At 39.6% G+C, this 24,346-nt stretch overlaps 1 protein-coding gene across 1 annotated transcript in view; it reads right to left on the bottom strand.

Annotated features, from left to right (window-relative positions):
• The window catches only part of ELP2 (elongator acetyltransferase complex subunit 2), a 55,441-nt gene that overhangs the window by 20,277 nt on the left and 10,818 nt on the right, over positions 1–24,346 (bottom strand). Inside the window, exons 4-16 of the mRNA XM_081951160.1 lie at positions 21,671–21,827; positions 19,977–20,054; positions 18,002–18,066; positions 16,575–16,641; positions 16,257–16,400; positions 15,454–15,549; positions 14,678–14,778; positions 12,036–12,167; positions 11,092–11,241; positions 8,901–9,089; positions 7,577–7,646; positions 2,797–2,892; positions 2,621–2,678 (exon numbers count right to left, since the gene is read on the bottom strand). Of these exons, the coding sequence (XP_081807286.1) occupies positions 2,621–2,678; positions 2,797–2,892; positions 7,577–7,646; positions 8,901–9,089; positions 11,092–11,241; positions 12,036–12,167; positions 14,678–14,778; positions 15,454–15,549; positions 16,257–16,400; positions 16,575–16,641; positions 18,002–18,066; positions 19,977–20,054; positions 21,671–21,827 (1,403 nt within the window). The remainder of the gene's footprint in view (positions 1–2,620; positions 2,679–2,796; positions 2,893–7,576; positions 7,647–8,900; positions 9,090–11,091; positions 11,242–12,035; positions 12,168–14,677; positions 14,779–15,453; positions 15,550–16,256; positions 16,401–16,574; positions 16,642–18,001; positions 18,067–19,976; positions 20,055–21,670; positions 21,828–24,346) is intronic.

The raw sequence follows: 24,346 nt of genomic DNA, 5'->3' as shown, positions 1-24,346 counted from the left end.
AAACACAGATAATACCCAGAGTCCACTGGTTGAGTGGCCAGTAAATTTAATAATAATAATATCAGAATTGGTGTGACCACAAAATAGATAAAGTAATAAAAATGAAGAAGCTAAAGTGCTCTTGAACTTTAAAATTTGAACAGACAAGTACATACCACACAACACCCCAGACTTGACAAATACCTGCCACACAACATCCCAGACTTAACAATTGTCGATAAGAAAGACAAAAAAGTCTGAATAGTAGAAAGCAGAACAGAAGATAAAGAACCAGAAAAAATGACAAAATACAAAGACCTGCAAACAGAAGAATGACTATGGTAAAAGAAAGCAAAGATAGTGATAGGCTTTCTTGGGTGAAATCCCAAAACATCTGGAGTAACATTTGAACACCATCAACATTAACAAAAGTTAAGGGAACAGCTTACATCCTGTGATTATACCTTTAACATTATGAAATACCATATTTTTGGGAGTATACGATGCACCTTTCCCCCCTCCCAAACACCGTGGAAATATTGGTGTGTCTTATACACCGAATACAGCCATTTTTGGCCTCTCAAAGCCCCATTCCCGCATCCCATTTATGTGAAAAATGGCCCATTTTTTTGCAAAAACCGAGGTTTTTTTCCCTTCCTCCAGCCCCCAGAAGCACTCCACAGGCTTCAGCAGGGCTGGGGGAAGGCAAAAATGCCCCCATTTTTGCAAAAAATGGGTCATTTATTGTAAAAATGGGGGCGTTTTTTCATTCCCCCAGCCCTGCTGAAGCCTGCAGAGTGCTCCTGGGGGCCAGGGAGGACAAACTTTTTTTTCTTACTTACCTCTTTGAAATCTTGGTGCATCTTATACACCGGTGCGTCTTATACTCCGCAAAATACGGTAACATCTCCCTATCCCAGGTCCTTGGGAAGAACTCGATAAGTGGATGAAGTACCAAATCCAATATAAATATCTGACTGACTGTGTGACCAACCATCAACTAGTAACTGATACACAATACTTAAGCATAGGTACAGGAAATGTGAATATTTGTGAGTCCAGTTTACATCTAAAAGGCAAGGCCTCAAAGAAGTACTTCTGAGAGATCTATGAATGTGTAAAAGTCTTGATGTCTTACAGTATTGTTCATACTGCAGAGTTCAATGGTTTTATTTTTTCCAAGGCAAAAGAATGTGGGAAAGAAATTATTTAACATGGCTCAGAATTCTGAGCATCTGTCTGTTCATAGCAAGATAATAATTCTCGCAAAAATGCAACAAATGGGGGAAGTTAGAAAATGAAGTTAGAGATAGAGAGCGAGAGAGAGAACTTGAACATGGGCCAGATTAGACCAGAAGTTACAGAGAAGAAAATTTCAGAAGAAATTTCCCAATGCATCCCTTTGGAACAGAACATGAATTAGACTGGAATTCAATTCTAAGCCTCCTATTTATTCAGAGTGGAGCATATTCAGCCTGCCCACACTTCCTAATGACACATATATACAAAACACATAACATGAGGGGAGATCATGCACAGACACATGACTTCTATGCCTGCTTCTGGTAAGAATATGAAAAAAAAAAATCTGGAAGCCGTTTTTCTGCACACTTTCTTCACATTGTTTCATCACTCTCTTTAGCCAAGAGCAGTCCAAACTTTTCCATGTTTGGATTAGCATTAAAATTCAAATGGTAGAAATATAAGAAAAATACTCTGATAAATCTTTTGTCTGCTAAGCCTGCTAAATGGCTTGAAGCATGAAGTAGCATTTCCCTTTGTTCAAAGCTCTGCACTTTCACGAAGAGTGGGATACACAAGCTAGTTTTAAAAAATACAATCAGCTATCTGGCCCTAATTTAACCCAGAACTCCACATTTAACAGGAAAATTGTACAGGTAGTCGTTGCTTAACAACTAGTTGCTTAATGACTGTTCACAGTTACAACTGATCTTCCCAGAGCTACAGCGTTTTTCAGAGTATAAGACGCACTGGAGTATAAGACGCACCAAGATTTTGAAGAGGCAAATTAAAAGAAAAGTTTTTGCACTATGCAAACCTCCCAAAAACGGTCCGTTTCTTGCCCCCCCAAAAGGGCATGGATAGCCTTTAGGAAGCTTATAGAAAGCTCCTGGGCGTTAGTGGTGGCAAAATTGAGCAAAAAATGGGCCGTTTTTTGCTCATTTCTGCCCTCCCCAGCCCCCAGGAGCTCTCTGAAAGCCTCCTACAAGCTATGCACGGCCATTTTGGTGAAGTGGGTGGGGTTTCGGGAGGCCAAAAATGCTGTATTCAGTGTAAGACGCACCCAGATTTTCAGCCTCTTTTTTGAGGGAAAAAGATGCATCTTATACTCCGAAAAATATGGTAGTTATGATTTTGAAGTTCTGATAGCCATACACACCTCCTACAGTTGGATGATCACATTCTGGATGTTAATAACCGGTGTGCATTTACAGCTGTTTACAATGTCACAGTCATGTGAGTCATGATTTTTAGTGGGTTTTGCCATTTCCCACCTTTACTTCCATTACATTCATAAGTTGTGAACTACCTACAAAATTGAAATTACTCAAAACCCGAGGACTTTAAATGGTTTCCATTTTGGAGGTATGTTTTTACATCTATAAACAAAGTAACTTACAACTTTTGAGTTTCGGGCCACAGTGTATTCTGCAAGAGATGATCTTCTGTGGGAGGTTCTGGAATAAATAATTCAATTCAGTATTGTTGTGCTTATCCTGAACTGGTCAACTTGTCAGCTGTTTGAAGAACCAGCTTTGCTCCAGAATTAGATACTGAATTTAACATATTGCATACCTGAAAGACTACATGGCTGAAAGTAATTTTCACGGTACTGTCTGGAAGCATTACTGAGATTTTCTTCTTCAATTGTTTGAGCTGTTGTATCTGCAGCTGCAAACGTACAAATGTTATTGCTTTAAAAATCATCAAGTATGGAATCTGCAAAAATATGGCATCTGTTACCAAGCACTAAACAGAAAGAGACAACTCCAGCTTCAAGATAAAAAGAATATAAAGACAAGTTAAGCCATAATCTACACAGCATGAGTAGGAAAGTCAGAAGATATTACACTGCATGGTAAAATAATTAGGCCTCATGATACAAACCATGACAGGAGCTAGAATAAGTTAAACTTTCATAACAAGATGAAAGAAAGAAGCTGGTATAACAATGCATTCAGATTTCCTTATGCTCTTAAAAGGGATCATGACAGGGAAAATGCAGTATGAAAAGATAAGATAAGATAAACCATTCATTCATTAATGATGTATTCTTCAAACTGTTGGACTAGAAACAGGGACAGCAAAGTTTTAGTCTACTCTCAATCAAATATAATGAACCAAAAGAAAAAAGAGGTAAGATAAAACATTTGTAGAAGAGGAATACCAGTCATCCAGAATTACGATAATCAACTATTTACTCTTCAATGGGCATATATAGGCTTACGCTACAAGGCAGGAGTTAAGCAGGAGTTTGAATTCAATTCCCAAAAGGTGCTTTGGGACTCGGACATGATGGTGCAGTGCCTGTGAAGGACTGCCATTCAATTCTTGGAAAAGACAGAGCTGCTTTAAAGAGCTACCTGATGCTCGGTACCATGTCATGCTCCCACATGTTCCCAAACACCTTTTGGAACTGAATCAAATCCCAATGTCCAAAAGTATAATCCACAGAACTCAAAAGGACTTTTCAAAACCGTGGCATTGGACTGAGAGGGATCCAGATTTTAATTTTCCATCATCCGCAGGAGTTTACTAGGTGATGCTGGGTTATTCACTTTTTCTAAGTACACCCTACCATATAAAACTGTTGTTGAGAGGAATAATAGATCTTATACTTAAATATAGGTACACACCAAATAATAATACTAATTGCTATATCATTTCTGCATATGTAAAGCTGTATGAAAAACACAGATCTAATTAGTACATATTAGGCCTGTGCAGCACTTTGGATTCAAAGATGAAATGGACAGGGCACACTCACATTGCAGCTCTCTTCTACCCTCAAAGTAGCTATATCTTTTTACAGGATCGCCCAGGTACCCTTCTCTGATGCAAGCTGATCCAGGAAAAGGTTTCATTTAAAGAGTTGCAAACAACTTCCATCCCTAAAGCAAGTCCAAAGGACAGCCTGCCCTTTCATGTCAGAAAACAATGCAACTATTGTACTCATATAAGTAGTATTGCTTCATTATCCTGTACAGTGGACAATCAAGGCTGATAATCGGCAGGCTTGCATTCAAGACCCGGCTGTGCCGATCCAGCAGCTTAACCGTGAGTAGATAAATGGGTACCACTTCAATGGGCAACTTAATGGGGACATGAAAGTAGTCCCCAAGAGAGCATTTCCTGGGCAATAGTGATGCCACTAGCTAAGTCCTTCAACCAGGAAGCACTTTGACGCTCCCAACCTAACTGTAGTAGTAGTATCCTGTACAATGTATCCTGTAGAATGTCGAAAAATCCCAGAATGGATTATAATGGCATATTCCTATACTGAAAATACAAGCTCTTGTTCTCAACAGGATAGTACAGACAGGATGTTTAGCTGATGTGCATTTAATGCCCCCAATATACTCTTTCCTGGGGGGAAAATGCTACACTTTGAGGAAATTCTTATGCTAATCATACTTTTTCCTGTACATCCCCATCTGTAATAATAAACATTTTCCTGATCTTATGTAAATTCTTAAATTTCTTGGATTGCTATGAAGTGCATTTCTTTCTTTTAAATTCCCCTTTGAAATTCCAAATGACATAATTTTTCCATCTGGTCAAAATCCTAGGACAAATTGCTTTACAATTTATTTGGTTCCTTTTCCCTCAAGTAATGTTCAAATATTTATTCATTATTTATTCAAGACTGGAACTTTCTAACTTCTGGTATGTTACTATGAGACTGCAGAGTCAACCTCCTCCATTTTTAACTGTCCCATTGATCCAGAAATGGGCAATCAAAGAAAATCAATATTTCTATTCCTCTACTACCATTACTTAGAAGCATTTAAGCTGTCTAGGCCTATTTCTGAAGCAATTAAAGCTTGCAGTTTCATAACAATTATGCTAACATTATTAATAAAAAGAAACCCATTCAAAAAAGGAAACACTTAAAAATATACAGAAGAGAATAATTTGATCCAGATTGTGAGTCACGAATTATGATGAATTGCTTCTATTCAAGAATCAGAGTTTTCTGAAATTACATAGGCTATTACTGAACTCAAACAATATACCAACATGTGGAAACCAAGAATTCAAGGCCCATGTCTAACCTGCCATCATTTGCTCAGTCAATGCAGTGTAAATATAGTAACTCCACTGAACAAAATAAATTGCTCAAAAGAAATTAAAATATGATAACCTACTAGAACCTGCATGACAAATATTGTGAATGTATTAAGAGATCCTCTGTGGCTAATTTGAATTTCTTTCTGCTAGATTTGCTGAAAGATTGAAGCCTCACACTCACAAAATCAAGCACTATATGGCACAGCAGAAGATCCCATTCATACTAATCTGAGAGTAACTTCCACTAAACTCAGTAAGGTTTAGTTCTGAAAAGATATGCAGAGGGTTGCACTACCAGAAGGTTTTGAGACAGAAACATTTGTATCATTAGGATCTTTGAGATCACTTGCTTACTAAGCTCTGTTCCATCAATTCAAATACATGGCTTCTCTTACAATGTTAGAGAAAGGCTACGGATGCTTTCTTCGTAAGACTATGGTGATGGGTGTTCAGTAGGAGTATGCAAAACATTTTGAATTCCAATCATTTTGAAACTGAAAGGTTCTGTTTTGATCATTTTGAAAGTATTCTGAGTCCAAACCTGTGTTTCTTATATTTGAAACAGAGCTGCTTTGAGCTCAAAAGGCCTCCAAAATTGTCAAGGCAACCCATTTAACGAGGTAGCTGTTTTGTGAACAAAATGAGGTGCCTGGGGCTTAAAAGAAAGGATTTCAAATTTGATATGGTCTAAATTCAAAATGTTTTGCATTCAATGACCTCCCTGCTCCAGATGGTAACCAGCAAAAGCAAAAGTGACTTCATTTTTTCGATTACTTTGTATTTTTACAAGGTATTCCATCACTAGAACATAACGATGATAAATATGCAAAACCAATCATATATAAAATCATAATAACAAACTAAATGATGAATTGGGATATCCATAATATAGTAGCACAAGCTTCAAAATTGATTTGGAGAAATGCTTGGGATAAGCCTCTACTATTCATTAAAGCAGTCCAACATTTTTCACATTTTGGAGCAAGCTTGAAAAACAGATCCAGCTGCATTAGGAGGTGCAATGAATCAACTCCTTAAAGTAACTTCATTTTTTTCCCAGGCTTGGTAGAAGCTTGGAAAAGGTAGGTGACTTTAATAAATAGTACAGAGGTACTATGTATGAGAAACATTTTTCAAATCATTTCCAAAGTACACACACATCTAACAGGAAGGAAGGAAGGAAGGAAGGAAGGAAGGAAGGAAGGAAGGAAGGAAGGAAGGAAGGAAGGAAGGAAGGAAGGAAGGAAGGAAGGAATTAAATGCTGCAACAAACCATGGTTTAACATAATGGGAACAAGACAAGTAATCTTAGCTCATACCTTCCTTCTGATTTTCTCTTTTTTGAGAAAAGCCTCAAGAACAAGAACCAAATCTTCCTTTGTTTGACTAATTCCAAATGAGCATTATACTCAGAGCCTAAACTATGTCACTTTAAACTATGATTTCATGAAATAAGTCAATCTGACTTTATCCAAGTATCAAGAAATAAACATCAACATAAAATAAAAGAACATATATTACACAGTCTTAAGTCCTAATTTGTTCTCTCAAATGGGCATTTTTTTTCTAGAAAATGGCAAAAAAGTCAAAAATCATAGAAGTCATGTGACTGTGATGGATTGCAACCAGTTATAAATGTGAGCTAATTGTCAAGCGCCCAAACTGCAGTGATGTGACTGTGGAGGGGCAGTGCAATGTTTAATATGGCTGGAAATGCTTTACGGGCCATAAAAGCATCTTTTCCGAGGTTGCCATAACTCTGAATAGTCCTTTAATGACCGGTTGTAAGTCGAAGACTTCTGTAACTGCATTGAAGCGGTGTTTACATATTATACTTAAAGCACAGTGTGCTTTAACCACCATCCATTGAACAATTCACAGTGACCGAGTTCTTGTGCACTGATAAGCAATATATCAAACAATCTTATGGTTTAAATTGATATGTCAAGCCTTCTGTTGCCAATTTAACAACAAAATGGAGACAGAAATTTGCAGAAATTTGCCCATGTAAAGTAAAAGGTAAAATTTCCAGGTGACAGAAACTTTTTACCATGCATATATTTTAGGCTGCAATTTTCAAAATCTCTAATTATTGGAGATACTTATTTGCATTATGAAATTTAGAATCCCAAACATCTGGATAGCACTAAGAACTCCCCACATTAATTAAGGATCACTCATCTCTCAGCTAATTTCTCTCATCAGCCTGCATAGCACAAATATGATCAAAGAAACACTCACATACACAAATACGCAGTTAAGTACACACAAAGGCAGATATTACCTTCAAAGACAGCCTTATTGGATAAACCTAAGGCTGGTACAGTAGCCCCTTCTGGAAGATTCATCATTTGCTAAGAAGAAGAAAATATTATTCAAGAGTGTCTGAATCTGCTCATTTCTTTCCATGAGTCACAAATCTAAAATGCAGTATATATGATACTAAGGAATTCCTAGAAAAATCTCAAATTAATTTAAAATCTTTCCTTTGGTTTTAATTTTCTAGGTCATTCAGAAGTATTATTGAGTTCATACGTCATGCTAACTGTTCAACCATGTTCAATGAATAAAGTACAATTATCTGTATCCCATATTAGGTAATAAGTAATAAAATCATGGTTTTAAGTCACAAATACAAAACATCTTCAGAAGTAACAATTATACCATACAGCACAGATTATGAGCATTTTCTAAGAATTTTGAATTGATTGTAACTAAGCAGATGTTCAAATTTATAATTATATTCACATCTCCACAAAAACAAGTTTAATACTACGTACTAACTCAAACTCAAACTTCAGCATCACTGGTGTTCGGGAAACCATAGTTTGCAGACCAATGTCTACAAATTAGACCACATCAAGAAACTGACTCCACAGGAAGACTAGAACTAGGGTATACTTCTAGAGCATAGAGTAAGACCAGAATATAATTCTAGTCCTTCTTGTGGAGTTAGTTTCTTGACGAGGTCTATTTCACAAGACTAGCAATGCCATTAATTCTCTCCATGCCATTTTTGGTCTCTTCTGTTAAAATTAAAAGTGGGAAAGAGAGTCAAAGGCCTCTACGAGCTACTTCTTTGCTTCCTTATTTTTAAACTCTATCTCCAAGTCCCCCCAAATTACCTAAAACTGTAGTTTTTAGCCTGATTTTGTTCCATTTTTGTCATTCTGGGAAATTTTAGTTGCAGCAGTGAGAACTTGGAGGCAAACTATTTTTACAAGTGGACAATAACCCTCCAATCAGACCTGAATTGTTCACCGAAAAGGTTACCATAGGCTAAACAGTGGGGATGGGTGTGGGTTGACTCATAGAGGTACCCCACTCCCCCGGCCGTTCCCCCAAAAATGCAACCTGGAAAATGTTAATCCTCTCCTCTCCAATGATACTATAACATTCTCAAATGGCCTACAAAAGGTCAAGAGGCTTCTTTATAGGCCCTGACCATTCAAACCTCAACCCGCCCTTGAAGTAAAGAATATCTGAGTTAGTTCTACATTTCTGTAATATGTTTTAAAATGTGCTCAAATTCAAATGAAGAGATGCAAACATAAAAAGCAGCAAATAGTATTTTTAATTCTTTTAAAGCAACTGAATACATAACTTACACCGGAATATAATTTCTCCAGAGATGTTCCAGAAATACTCCTGAAGTTCTCAATGAAATTTCTAGGTGCAGTAAACACACGAAGCACTTTCTCATCTGCTCCAGATACAAACTGAAACCGTGCTGTCAGTGCTATACACTGCAAATCGTACCCATGGACTTGGGGTCTTGCTATTTCATGCCATGACACCTAGTAAAAGGACCATTGCATTTATACAAGCACCAATCTTAGACTCTATAGGAAAATTTAACATTTTAAGTTGTATCAATCTATTATCAATTTTAGAATTACGGTTTGCTGAAAAAATACATTCAGTTCATTTCCCACAAAAATGCATTCTCCCCTTTATTCAGATCTCATTGAAAATGCCAAGAATTTTCTTTCTTTAACAAATAATTGACAAACAGTGATGATTTGTCCAATATCTGATAGAAAGGGACCAAAATCCTATCCTGGTTCAAAATACAACTTTTATGCCCCAGTTTGTCCTCCCTCTGAATTTTATTTTAACAATCTTTATTCCTCACTCGAAAAAGAAGATGAGCAACACTATGCTGCATGTATGATATAATTAAGTATAATTATAGATCTTATTTTTAAATGACTAATTTTAATATAAACTTCTAAATGTTTATACTCATGTGATGTCATAATACCATAGTAGCTAATTACTAAACAGTAAAAATAAAATACACATAAATTTTAGGAGAGTTTAAGAAATGTTAAGAAGAGCTATTGTTCAGATTACATATTCTGTTGGAAAAAGATATTTGTTTTAAAACTTGGTTGTAAAAATCCAAACAACTTTCAAAATTTTAAATGTGTTTATCTGTTTGCTACCATTCAGTGGTCATCCAGAGTCTTGCAGTTCAGATATACTAGATCTAATCTATATCCAGGAGTTGTACCCAAAACAAGAACATTGTGGCTAGTAGGTTTGGAATAATAACATCTTGGTTGTTCTGGGTTTTGGCACAGCCCAATTTGATAGGATTCTTATGGGACAAGTAGGGCAAGCTTAGAGTACCTCTCCCATCTTCCTCTGCAGGGTCCATGCATCAGTTTGGCCACCAATCTTCCTGGTATTTTCTTTTGCTGAGCTCCCTTTAATCCTGTTTTGCTTCCTACCAATCTTCAATTCAAGTCCAACATATCTAAACAATCCACCTACTCCTTCTTTTATATCAATCTTAACTATAAATCTAAGCAGAACTGGAAAAGGAAGGTCCTGCAATGATCAGAGGAGCAAATCTGATATATTGTATTTGAACTAGTGAACTACTCATAATACTTTATGGGGACAGTAGATAGAATAGCCAACTGGCCATGTGCCCTTCCCTCCTCCAATTTTCCCAAAGTCCATCTTTCCCTATCTTTGCCTTTTTCCCATTCTACCTGAAAACTCGAATTTTAGGTCAACATTCAGATCAAGTATGCATGTTGTTGGTCTCAATAGGCAGAACAGAGCAGAAAATGAACTTTACAGTCAGAGTAGAACTATATCAACTTACAACCACAATTGAGCCCAAAATGCCTGTTGCTAAGCAAGACAGTTAAGTCGACTTTGCCCCATTTTATGATCTTTCTTCCCACAGTTAAGCAAATCACCGCAATCGTTAAGTTAGTAGCATGGTTCTTAAGTGAATTTGGCTTCCTCATGGACTTTACTTGTTAGAAGATTGCATGTTACATTACCCCAGGACCCTGCAACTGTCATAAATACAAGTCAGTTGCCAAGCACCTGAATTTTAACCCCTGAGCATGGGGCTGCTGCAGTGATCGTTAAGTGTGAAAAACAGTCATAACTCACTTTTCTCAGTACCATTTTAACTTTGAACAGTCACTAAACGAACTGTTGTAAATTGAGGACTACCTGTATATTGAGATAGGCTACAAAAAAAGAATCCTGGAAGGCGGATTATACTATCCTTCCATTCCTTCCTCCAGTGAATCAGGGAGTTGTTTACCCGAGCTGCTTCTGATTATTATCTTGCTTCCCAGGCTTAAAGAACATTTTACTCTTTTTTGTCTAGGTACAGTAATTGTTTTTACTTATTTTGAGAAGGTCACCTCCCTTATTCTTTCCACACAGACTCCATGCCCAGAATAAATACTCATATTTCTGTCTGAAAATGGATGATCTGAAACTAGCTATTCCATCTATACAATTTCACAAGCTTGAAAAACATACCTCTGGGTTGCTCTCTCTTTTCCACGGAGCAAATATTCTTGTGGTTTGGTCAGAACCAACAGAAATTATAAAGTCTCCCTCTGGATCCCATTTCACATCTTGGACACAATTAAAATGTCCTGAAATCATCACTTCTGGAGTCCATTCGCTCTAAATCAAAAACATTTATATTGTAATCCATGAATGAGGTAAAAGTTGGGTACTCTTCACTAAGAACCTTGAGCCTGGTGAGATTTGAACTACCAAATTGTAGTCAGCAGAAGTAGCCTACAGTACTGCACTCTAACCACTGCCACCATGACTCATAAGGAGAGAAGAAGAGATCATATAAGAAGAGATCATCCTGGGCTGAATAAATAAAAGCTAATGTGTCACTGCGTTTATTTGGTTTGCCAGCTGTGCCTACAATCTATGGAGAATGAACTGTCTCTTATCAGCAATGATTTACTGTGCATGTCATTACATCATACCTTCTTCCTTCCTTCCTTTGTCTGCATGCCAGGCAGACAGAGGCTCTGCCAAAGATGTAATTAATTTAGTTAGTAAGTTTGTATTTTTACTTTATTTACAATTAAAATGTTTTTTATTAGATTATGCCTCGGGTTTATTTCGTTTACTTAAAAGGTATGCTTTCAACGAATGCCAAGATTCACACCTTGTTAATTCAGGGCGGAATTCACACCCTGACATAATGGATCCAAAAGTTACTTCACATAGCCATTTGTTTTTCCCACAAAGGCCAACAAGTCCATCCTAATTATCCAAAAGTATTCAATTCATTACAGATCAGAAAGAAGGCGGGGGAACCCTCCTCAATGGGCCTCAATTTATAAAAGATGTTTAAAGATATACAGTGTGGTTATATGGAATGAGCAAAGAGCCATTTCTTTATATATAAAGATATTTCATATATGCTTTGGTGATAGAAATCAATTCTCTTTTGCCTTGTTTGCAGAAGTTTGTTTCCAAAGATGAAGGGCTCCATGGAAAGCATGGGCAAGAATCATTGATCCGTCTGGGCTGAACTGACAGTCAAAGAATCCAAGCGTATTTCCTCCCACTTCTCCTATTCGGACCTTTTGAAAAAATAAGATACAATATGCATGAATGCGTGTGCCTTCCTCCTGCTAATTAAGGACTGTGAGTAAAAGACAAATGATTTAGAATTACATTAAAAGTTAAGTTAAAGCAATGTCATTCTAGATGTATTCAAATGCCATGCACAATTTAAAAAAACATTAAGTCAAGCCTTTTGAAAACAGGTTTGCAAGACAGTTTATATAAAATGAATAATTATCTTGATAGAAGGATATTTCCCTAGGGGCTGGGATTAAATACTACAATGTAAAAAGTAATATAATCAATCTCTAGAAATTATTTCACATATTTTTGTATGAAAGTTATTTTTAAATGCTTGGTTAATTTGCCAAACTCAAAGGCAGCAGCAATGTTAACAGTGCTTCTTCCAACTGCCTAATCAACCAAAACTGATTTCCTACAAAATAGTTGTTAAGTGCTAAGCCGGTTTCACCCTTCCCCTATCCAGTGTAGGCTCTGCTTCCATGTGTAAACCATGCCAGATTTCCTTGTGACAATGGTTGAGTAATCCAGTTTCAATGAAAGTTCCAATCTCCAATTAAAAGGTACCTTAATTTGTACTTGAAAACATGTAACTCAACACTGTGGCTAATGCCGGGCAGAGAAATCACTTTAGAAAAGAAGCAAATTTTTGAGAACTCAAACTCTCGTCGGGCATGGCAAGGTCTGCGACAAATCACAGGGCAGAGCAATAAAAATAGTTTGTCCAGCAGTAATGACTCTTTGGCCGAACAGCTAAATCAATTCTTCTGCCGTTTTGAGGTGGAAACAGGAACGCCCATCATTCCAGCATCTACCACTGATAGTACACTACTAAGACCTACCATCGATAGACAACCACTTCTACTGCAGTTCTCTGATGTGAGACAAGCTTTCCAGAATGTTAACATCCGGAAGGCAGCTGGGCCTCATGGAATCATGGGATGAGTTGTTAGGGACTGCCCTGCACAGCTAGTTGGAGTGTTCACGGATATTTTCAATCCATCCCTGTTGCAGTGCTCTATCCCTACCTACCTGAAGACATCCATTATAGTGCCAGTCCCTAAGTAGACAGTAGTGGTATCTCTTAATGATTATAGACCAGTAGCTTTAACATCTGTTGTCATGAAATGTTTTGAGAGATGTTGTTGAACTATATTAAGGCTAGTCTTCCATCTACTTTGGACCCATACCAATTTGCATATAGGAGAAATAGATCAACTGATGATGCTATATCTATTGTTGTCCATACTGTATTAAATCATTTGGAACAACAGGGAACATATGTAAGGTTGCTATTTGTGGATTATAGCTCTGCCTTTAACACCATTCTATCCAATAGGTTGTTTCTTAAAATGTCCAATTTGGGTATAAATCAGAGGATTTGTTTGTGGATAAAAGATTTTCTGACAAATAGACCACAGTCAGTAAGGATGGGATCTCACCACTCTTCTACTCTGATATTAAGCACAGGAGCCCCCCAGGGTTGTGTGCTAAGTCCCTTCCTTTATTCTTTATACACACATGACTGTACTCCATTGTATATCACCAACACAATTATTAAATTTGCAGATGACACAACAGTGGTGGAGCTCATTAATAAGAAAAATGAATCTGCTTATAGGAAGGAAGTACAAGGGCTGACATTGTGGTGTAAAGAAAATAATCTTACACTTAACACCAAAAAAACTAAAGAACTTATAATTCAGGAGAAAGAGAAATGTACATTTACCATTGTACATAAATGACAAGGAGGTGGAGAGGGTTGGTAGTTTTAAATTTCTGGGCATTTATATCTCAGATGACCTCTCATGGACCATGAATGCTAACATGCTTGTGAAGAAGGCACAGAAGAGGCTGTACTTCCTGAGAATGCTAAGGAAGATAAATCTATATCAGCATCTACTTCTGTCCTACTATCACAGCACTATTGAGAGTGTCCTGACATACGGCATTCTTGCATTCTCTGCAGCAGACAAAAAAGCTCTACAGAGAATCATTAAAACTGCCCAGAATATCACCAGGCTCCAGCTACCAGTCCTGGATGACATCTTCGTATCTCGCTGTTTGAGGAAGTTGCATAACATTCTCAGAGACTCTTCCCATCCTGCTTACAATCTTTTTAGACTGTTGCCTTCTGGCAGAAGATACAGAAAATTAAAACTAGGATCACAAGTCTTCTGAATAGCTTTTATCCCAGAGCTATATTTGTACTCAACAAAGAACTAAAGGGTCACCATCAGTGAGCTATTGGACAGCACTACTTGGTCTGTTATGTGGATGTTAGGGTGGTTTAGGGGTGGGGAATTTTTTGGTGGATGGGGGTATGTTTGGGGATTGTTATGTGTGTTGGGTCTGGTCTCTGGGTGTTATGTGAATTTCATTGTATGTGTAAACAATGTATATAGGTACAATGACAATAAAGTAAAGTAAATAAAGCCTGCGTATTTAGCTCTATATTTCTTTTACTCTGATGATACAAGCACGGAAAATGAAAAACCATATCTACCTGTTCCAACCACATTCCAGATTCATCATCTGGAGACCACAGGATCACCGTTTTGTCCATTGAAGCAGATAGCAACCTCATTGGCTGTTCCATCCTGCCATCTGCAGTATCAGGAAAAAAATATCCACATGTTTTCATTCATTTTTGTCAAATACAAGTTTTTTTTCCCATGTTTTTTTTTATTTTTGAACATAAAATACAACATTAAAATTTTTTCATCCATTACATATAGCATGTCGTTTGGTTACAAGTGCTTTTACATCCGTATTTTCAATTGCATATACAATCCCAGTTTTTCCATCCAATATAGCCAAAAACCTCACTTTCATTGTGCAGCATTGTTCAATTACGATTAATATTTCTTTCTTTTCAATAAGCTTAATTCTCTTACATTCTTGATTGTCTGCTTAACAACAACATACCTTTATGCAAATATACAAGTTTTTTTTAATCACATCTGAAGAAAAACCTAAATAGGAAGTCTACAAGAATGCCACACGAAACAACTATACATGGCTGATGTTGGAAAGAAGGTCGCAATTTATAATGTCCTCAAAATTGTGCATGGATTAAAATCTTGTAAATTAAACCTTGGCTACTGTGACTCTTCACAGTGAGAAAAGCCATAATTTGTTGTGTCACATATTTTCAATTTTCTATTCTTTGAAATAGAAGGAGTAGCTCAACATGGAGCTCTCCATTTTGGCAACAAAGTCCACATTCCTTGTAATCTCTATACATCCAGTAGCACAAATTGGAAATTACATACTTCTTACCTTTGAAATATGGTGGCTGCCAATGAACTCCATATACCCAATTTTCATGGCCAGCTAACACTGAATCCAAGGTAACTGCAAAGGATTTATCTACACCTATCACAAAAGAAACAAGCGGAAAAGAGAGCGAAAAATAATAATATTCCGGCCTGTTTTAACAACAGCCAAGCTCACCTTCTTTGTATTTGAAACTACATATACCAAGTAAAACTCTGCAAATTCTGTTACATGTGTTGAAATCAATCAGAATGGAAAGCAAATGTCAAAGAGTAAATTAATTGTCAAGACTTATCTAGCCATTGTATAAATGATTCAGCCTTGCTAATAACCCAATGACAAAATTTATGATTCTGTGTCTGTGAATTCATCTGTGAAAAAAAGATATGAAGAGGACAGAAGACTTCTGTATATTCAAGGTGCTGGATGCAAATATATATTTCACGGATAGATAAAATGTAATACACAACTGACATGGAAAGGAAAAACTATACATTCACTCACTATATTCAGTTGGATGTAATAATTTATATTCCATTTATGGAATATATTAATGTAAAGAATGTAGATGTATATTACGAAGACAGCACAGACAACATTAAATTCATGTGCAAGAACAGATACCTATGATGTCGTGGGGGAATCAATCAAATTAATTGAAAGAAAACAAAGTGAAGCCCGTGTTTCAGCTAATTAATAGCACATTCTTTCACAATGCATTAGAAAAATGATATCATCTTTTATTTAACCATCCTGGAAACATTTTTATTTGAAAAAAAAAATCCAATATAAAAGAAGAGATTTACCATTGCTATTTTTTATGGTGAAAATATTCTCTTTCAACCTAATAGTGTCCTCATCTTGGATTTCCCCAAACAATGAAGTTGCATGCATCTTCCAGATTCTTATCAGACAATCCTGAGCACAGCTTGCCAAATACAGATCTCCATCTTTTAAAAAAAAATTAAAACAGTCATTAAAGAAAGAGTTTAAAAGGGAAATTCAGTGCCCCCCCCACAAAATCAATATTTACGATGGTTACTTAATAAACAAAACAGTGCCCAGCTTCTATGACTGCAAAACATGAGAAATCCCCCCTGAAAGCTAAATTCAATGAGATTTACCACAAAATGCCCATTCAACTCCTCTTATCCAGTCTTCATGTCCATGTAGTAGTAAAGATTTCTGAAACTGAAACAAACAAAAAAGGACCCTCAATATGCAGCATAAACATATATTGCAAATTTCCATTGTGCAGTTTGGCGGTTCCCTAACATGCACTTTTGGTGCTTTTTGCAGCTTTCCTGGTTTATGACCATAGATATCTCTATCATAGTAAATTCGTTACTGTAACTTTGAAGATTCTTCAATCTCAGTGTCTCTCAAATGTTTTGCAAGTACAACTCCGAGACTTTTATTACTCATAAGGATTGGAACTCAAAGCATTACTATATATTCTGCAGAGCTTCATATAGGGTACCAAGCTGGGAACCACCACAATGTGTTTTGCGCAAGTTTGCTTTGGAACCCAATGCAACTGCTTGAATTCTGACTAGTACTCACTTCTATCTTGTGTTGGTAAATTTTTGGAGAATTGCCCATAGGCATCCAAGCTCAATTCAAAATGAAAATACAATAACAGAAATTTAGTATTCTAAAATACTAAAGAACAGAAATCAGGTGAAGGAAGGAGCATATTGGCACATTTGACTTCTGCCGGGTGAAGGCAAATTCGGATGCCCAAAGCTCCCAAAGAATTTCATGAGGTCACAGGGGAATTTTGCAACGATCTTGCACTTTCCCTGCAAAGTGGAGATGACTGGAAGCTTTCCCCGCTCCCTCATAGGTTCTGTTCCTTATTGAGCAAGCAATTCCAGTCAATGTGCATGAGAAAATAGTGGTGCCCATGGTTGTTTCTATGTAGGGTGACGAGGGCTCAAGTCCCTTTTCAATGCAATTTAATATTTACATCAAATTGCTAAAGGAAAGCACACATTATTTGAGATAAAGTAATATATCATCAATGTACTGATGATACCCTGCTGTACACACAGCCACTCTGGGCTCTACCAGGCATGCTTTCAAAGTCCTGAATCAGTGCATGGAGGCTGTGAAGTATTTTAAGCACCAAAATTGCCCAATTTCCTCAGGACAATCTTTGGCTGAAGTAGAGGACTAGAAATTTCATTTTCTAGTTTCATTACATCTAACAAGGCCGTTAGACCCATTTCCTTCCTTTTCCCAGCTTCCCCCCTGGAGAAGAACAAATTAACTATTTAGCACTGAAATCCCAATAGATTAACCTGACATCGATAAATGAGCCTGCTTTGAAACAACTTTCTTTGAACATGGCTAATTGGTTATCAAAATGACACCTTCAATCAGCTGAAGACAGTTACCCTCCTGAAATATTGTCTCTAAACTAGGGATTTTAAACTTTGAACTTAAGATTCAGGAATTAAACAGGGTATAAATCTTGAAAAGTTAAAAGTTAAGAAACAAAACACCACAAGAGAAACCCTATAGACTAAGAAGCAGAAACGATAGCTACCTCTCCAGCCTGTTGCACATATAAGTGAATTCTGCAGTCATCACCACCACAAGCGAGTACTGGTACTGAAATAAAAGATCATTGAAAAGTTGCATTCATTAAATGTAATGAAGCAAAAGAAAATAGAAACAAAATAAGGCATTTATGGGAGAGGAAATGATTGTCACACTTGCCAAGAAGTAAATCATATTTCATACTCTGGGATTTACTTCTGAGAACATATGCATAAGCTTACGGTTCAAGGCAATGACTGTATATCTACTAGGGCTAGGAAGCATTTTGGATTCAATTCCAAAAAGGAGCTTTGGCATTTGTAGGTAGGATCTCTTTGTTTAAAGCACCTTCATATTTCCCCTGAACTGTGTGGCAGCAGTAGAGAACTGCTATACAATGCTTGGAAAAGAAAAGGTTATTTTGAAGAACTACAGCCAGGTACAAGTTTCAAGTTCCTGCATGTTCTAAGCCAGCGATGGTGAACCTTTTTTGGCTCGCGTGCCATAAGTGGGGGGAGCGCAGGGGGGTCGTGTGCGGGAGTGCCGCACCCATAATGCAATGCGCGACCCCCCAGTGCGCATGCGTGCACTACAGGTGCTCCCCCCCATTTTTACATGCTTTGTTTGCCCTCCTCAGGCTCCAGAGGCTTTATAGGAGCTTGGGGAGGGCGAAAACAGCCTCCCCCGCCCCCCCGGACGCCCTCCGGAGGCTTTGGAGACCTTCAGGAGGCTTCCCTGAAGCCTTCAAAGCAGTCAAAACGACCCTCCGAGCAAACCGGAAGTCACTTCCGGTTTGCTCAGAGGGTCGTTTTGAGCGCTTCGAAGGCTTCAGGGGCCGTCCAGAGGCCTCCCAGACGCCTTCGGAGCGCTCAAAACGACCCTCCAAGCAAACCGGAAGTCACTTCCAGTTTGCTCAGAGGGTCATTTTAAGCGTTCCGAAGGCTTCAGGGAAGCCTCCGGATGGTCCCTGAAGCCTTCAGAAAGCTCAAAACGATCCTTAGAGCAAACCGGAAGTCCATTCCTGAACTTCTGGTTTGCCCGTAGGGCCGGTTTTTTAGCTCCGGAGGCTTCACAGAAGCTCATGAAGCCTCCAGGGGGGGCGGGGGAGGCTCTTTTCGCCCTTCCCAGGCTCCAGAGGCTTTATAGGAGCCTGGGGAGGGCGAAAAATGGCTTTAAAAAAGGGTGAGTCAGCTGGCCAGCACGCACTGGCCAGCTGACAGGGCAGCGCCTCGCGTGCCCTGACAAATGCTCCGCATGCCACCTGTGGCACACGTGCCATAGGTTCGCCATCACTGTTCTAAGCGATTCTTTAGAACTAAATCCACAGCACCACATAGATCATATACTTGGAAGTATATCCCACCAAACCCAATGAGATCTTCAAAGGGATTATGGTTGTTCCAATATGGGATGCTGAAGGTTCCATGTTCTACTCCACCATGAGTCAGAAAAGCTTACTGAGTGACTCTGGGTCCATCATTCTCTCTCGTTCCCTTTCCTATTACACAACACTAATAGAAATAATAACTATGCAATAATAATAGGAAGGTTGAACATGCTGCACGCTGTTTTGACATCTCATCTGGCAAGATGTAAATCCAATAAAAAGTAAAAATTAAACTGTTATTAAACAGATTCAAGGAACTCACTCTTTAAAAATAAGAGTCAACTCACAGAAAAGGTATAATAAACTTAACAAACTAAAAATCTAATTCTTAGGAATTCCCCCCGCTCCCCCCCAGCAACAACAATAGATCAAAATATCTTGCTCTAAAGATTTTAGTGGGACTTTAACAGGCTTTTTAAAAAGGAGATGACAGGTTAATTATCCAGTAAATCAGAATATGTGTTGATCAATGATTTCTCACTTAGCAAGTTCTAGTATCAGACAGTAGAAAACTAGCCCTTAATAAGACAACATGTATATGGCACCACTAGGCATTTCTTGAAATGATAAAAAAAAATTACACAGCCACTCTTACTGTCATTGCCAGGTAAGAAGGACAACGAAACATCCATAACAAATCCATTTCCAAACATCAATGTCTGAAGGCACTTAACTAAGGAGAGAGAAAAAAAGAAACTTTCATTATTCACAGTGAACACTTAAGATATTTAATAAAAATATAGAAATCATGTATTAGTTATTACATTTCAAAAGCAAAAATGAGCTTCAAAGCATAAAAGTAACACCCTGCCTCCATCTCCTTAAAGCAGTTCAGATTTTCCCCATCGTTGCAAAGCTGCCATATGTTCCCTCAAAAAATGCATTTGATTTCAGAAATTGCAGGCAGATCCTACATAACTATCTTCCTGCACATTGAAGCACCTATTTGCCTTTGAATCCAAAGTATTGGTCAGCTTTGCTAACTGTAGTCATAAAGAAATTTAAAATTTACCCAAGATTAATGTAAACGGTGATAAAGCCCAAAGAAAATCAGTAACAGAGAAGTTGGTTTTAGTCAAGGAAAGATGATAGTCAGAAGGCAACATAGGACTTTATGACAGCAATGGCCATACTTCTTACTATAAATATCATAATAAGTATATATTTATTATATTATTATATTTCATTATTTATCCACAGTACCTGATGTTTAAGAGAATCAATGCTCTTGAACAGCAACTGGACTATTTTCAGCAATTGCTAGTTTATTTTCTACAGATGCCTGCAACTCTCATGCACAGTGATTTATCCATCTTTTTATGACAAAGATTAAAAGTGCATCGCTTTTTTAGTCATGTATAGCAAACAGCTTTCCAGACAACAAGATCTGAAACTGGTTCATATGAATGCATATGAACTTTACTTGTTTATTCTTTGTATAATAATTAAGCTGTAGTTCCATGGCAGCAACAAAAAGGAATAAAACAAACGTGGAGTGTATGTCAGCAACTCTGAAATACAGTCAAAATATGAAGTATGATGCAGCACTAGCATCTGTTCTAATCCAGCTGCTACAACCAGTAAAATGAAGATTATTGCAAAAAATAGGGAGTATCTCTGCCAGACACGGTCTATATTTTTTGCAAGGAACACAGTTTAAAAATGCTAACCTCATATATTCATGCATTTCTAACTGGATGGAGATGGGGCTTGATAGCGAAGCAATGCAGGGAGACTCATTGCAGGAAAGGGAGGATTTTACCTTTTCTTCTCTCCATAATTAATTGCCAGCTGCTGTCTTGCTTTAAGTCCACACAAAGTCAAATGAGCATTGGAAGCCTTTGGGCTAGACCAGAATTCCCCAGCCTTCTTGGCTTTGTGGACCAGCGGGAGGAGGGGAGGGGATGGCTCGGCATGACAGGCAGACATGCCCACGAGCAGCTCCATTTGCGGCACACACCAGCACATGGGCTGCTTGCACAAATAGAGCACACGCACACATTCACCTGTTCACGCAAGTGGGGATGCGTGCATGCTCACCCGCCACTTCCATGGTCTGGTTCCAAATGGCTCAAGGCCTGGAGGTGGGCTACAGCCCAGAGGTTGGGGACTCCTGTGCCACAGCCTTCTAGCCTAATAAGGTTAGTGTAGGTACATTGGGTAGAATACATTTCCCTCATACACAAGAAGTGAAGCAATCTGGAATGTGGTGCTGGGCGGGGGGGGGGGTACTTGAGGTATTCTTTGATACATGGTACCTTCACAGAGCAAAGGAAAAGGAGTTTTTACCTTCTGTTCCTTGTCTGGACCAAATTTTGACGGTTGAATCTGAAGCTGCAGATGCTATTAGTAGGCTTGATCCTACTGCGTTTTCATTTTTCATGTAAACAGCATCTAATGCACAAATTGCTTCGGTGTGACCTTCGAGGTGCACATCATTCACAAGCTAAATAGAAAATTATAAAATTACAAAGAAGAATAGCCCTGAAATTCAAATGACAGTGTCATACGATTGTACAATTTTCAACCTTGTGCAGCCATGGAAATAACTGGAATGTAATACAAGTGTAACAATAGAGTTTGAGCAGAGAAAATAAGTAGCTCTATAACTGTGTGTTCAAATTTTTTACCCTCAATTAGAAGTCATGCACTCTGCAGAGCTTTTATTTGCAATTTATATTGGATTTTATGTTAGACTTTGCCAAGGTAAAAACTAAAATTTTATAGTGCTCAAAAAACAAAAGGATATAGTATTTGTTTCAACGCTTTTCTGCAACTATTCTAAAAGGTTCAGATAAATTGGAAAAAAAACATATTTGGGAAAAAGTTTTAAGGCAAAGGAGAAAAGTAAGTTATTCCAACAGAGGGTTGTTTGATTACAACGGTCGCGGGGAGGGGGGGATGTGAGGACAAGAGAAGATCACAAGGTCGGTTGGGAGACCGTGGCTGCTGGCTACGCCCGGTCGTTTGTACCAACCCCCGCAACCTAGGTGGTCAGGAACTACAGAGCCCGGGCCTACGGCTGATGCTTTGCAATGCAAGGTCCGTAACCAACAAGGCCCCCCTCATTAATGAGTTGATCTCTGAGGGGGAGCTGGACCTTGCAGGGATAACGGAGACCTGGTTGGGCCACGAGGGTGGTTTACCCCTCGTGGAAATGTGCCCACCAGGTTTCCGTGCATTCCATCAGCCGCAGGCCCTGGGTAAGGGTGGTGGGGTGGCGGTAGTTATACGGGAAGGTCTAGAGCCGAGGGAGTTCACTGTTCCTCAGATATCCGGGTGTGAGTCCCTTGGTGTGAAATGGGGCCCAGGGAGGCAGTTGGGTTTGCTGATTGTATACTTGGCTCCTCGCTATACATCAGCGGCCCTGCCCGAGCTCCTCGAGCTGATCTCGGAGACGGCGGTTGAGATCCCCAAGCTTGTGGTTATGGGGGATTTCAACCTGCCGTCGACGGGAGCAGCATCTGAGGTGGCTCGGGAGTTCATGGCTTCCATGACAGCCATGGGCCTGACCCAGTTAATTCAGGGCCCCACACACGAAGGCGGCCACACATTGGACCTTGTTTTTGTATCTGAGCAGTGGACGAGTGATCTGGGTGTAGGGGACTTAGTTGTTACACCCCTGTCATGGTCAGATCACTCATGTCTCCAGCTGGACTTCCCTGGCGCTACCCCCCACCGTGAGGAGGCGGGACCAGACGGTCCAAGCTGGTACCGCCCCAAGCACCTGATGGAGCCGGATAGGTTCCAGACGGAGCTTGGGCCACTACCTGTAGCCCTGACCCGCGCTCGGTCGGAGGACCTAGCGGCCGCCTGGAATAGGGCGGCGGCTGGGGCCTTGGACCGGGTTGCGCCTTTGCGACCTCTCCTGCGGCAGCGACCCACCCGGGCTCCTTGGTATACCGAGGAGCTGAGGGTGATGAAGCGCCATAGGAGACGTCTAGAGAGCAGGTGGAGGTCCTCACGCTCCGAATCTGATCGAACACAGGTAAGAGCCTACTTACGGACCTACCTTGTGGCATTGAGAGCGGCCAAACGTAGACATTGTGCCGCTCTTATTGCGTCCGCGGATAACCGCCCTGCCGCCCTGTTTAGGGTGACCCGCTCCCTCTTGTCACAGAGGACGCGGGGGGCACCCTTGCAGGGCAGAGCAGAGGAGTTTGGGGAATATCTGCAGGACAAAGTCGCTCAGATCCGGAGCGGATGGGCCCCCCTCAGTGGACCGGATGGGCCGCCAACAGCGAGTCTTGTGAGACCATCCTGGGAGGAGTTTGATTCTGTTGCCCCCGAGGATTTGGATAGGTTGCGTGGACGGCTGCGACCCACCACATGTTTAATGGACCCGTGTCCCTCCTGGTTGGTACTGGCATCTTGGGAGGTGACCCGAGGCTGGCTTCTGGGCCTGGTGAATGCCTCATTGGGTGAGGGATCCTTACCAATCGCCTTGAAGGAGGCGGTGGTGAGGCCCTTACTTAAGAGGCCTTCACTCGACCCAATGGAGCTAGCTAATTATCGTCCAGTCTCCAACCTTCCCTTTCTAGCGAAGGTTGTTGAGAATGTGGTGGCGCAGCAGTTTCCACGACACCTTGACGAATCCGATTATCTAGACTCACGCCAGTCCGGCTTCCGACCCGGGCACAGCACAGAGACAGCCTTGGTCGCGTTGGTTGATGATCTCTGGAGGGCCAGAGATAGAGGTTGTTCCTCTATCCTGGTCCTATTAGACCTCTCGGCGGCTTTTGATACCATCGACCATGGTATCCTATTGCGCCGGTTGGAGGGGATGGGAGTCGGAGGTACCGTTTTGCGGTGGTTCGGGTCCTACCTCTCCGACCGGAAGCAATGTGTGTTGACAGGGGGACAGAGGTCGACCCCGAGGCCACTCACTTGTGGAGTGCCACAGGGGTCGGTCCTCTCGCCTCTCCTGTTCAACACATATGTGAAGCCACTGGGGGAGATCATCCG

Source organism: Natrix helvetica, assembly GCF_964273705.1.
Source record: "Natrix helvetica genome assembly, chromosome: 4".
Classification (NCBI taxonomy): Eukaryota; Metazoa; Chordata; class Lepidosauria; order Squamata; family Natricidae; genus Natrix; species Natrix helvetica.
The sequence above is the reverse complement of the archived record's forward strand: the minus strand, read 5'-3'. Positions and strand labels throughout refer to the sequence as shown.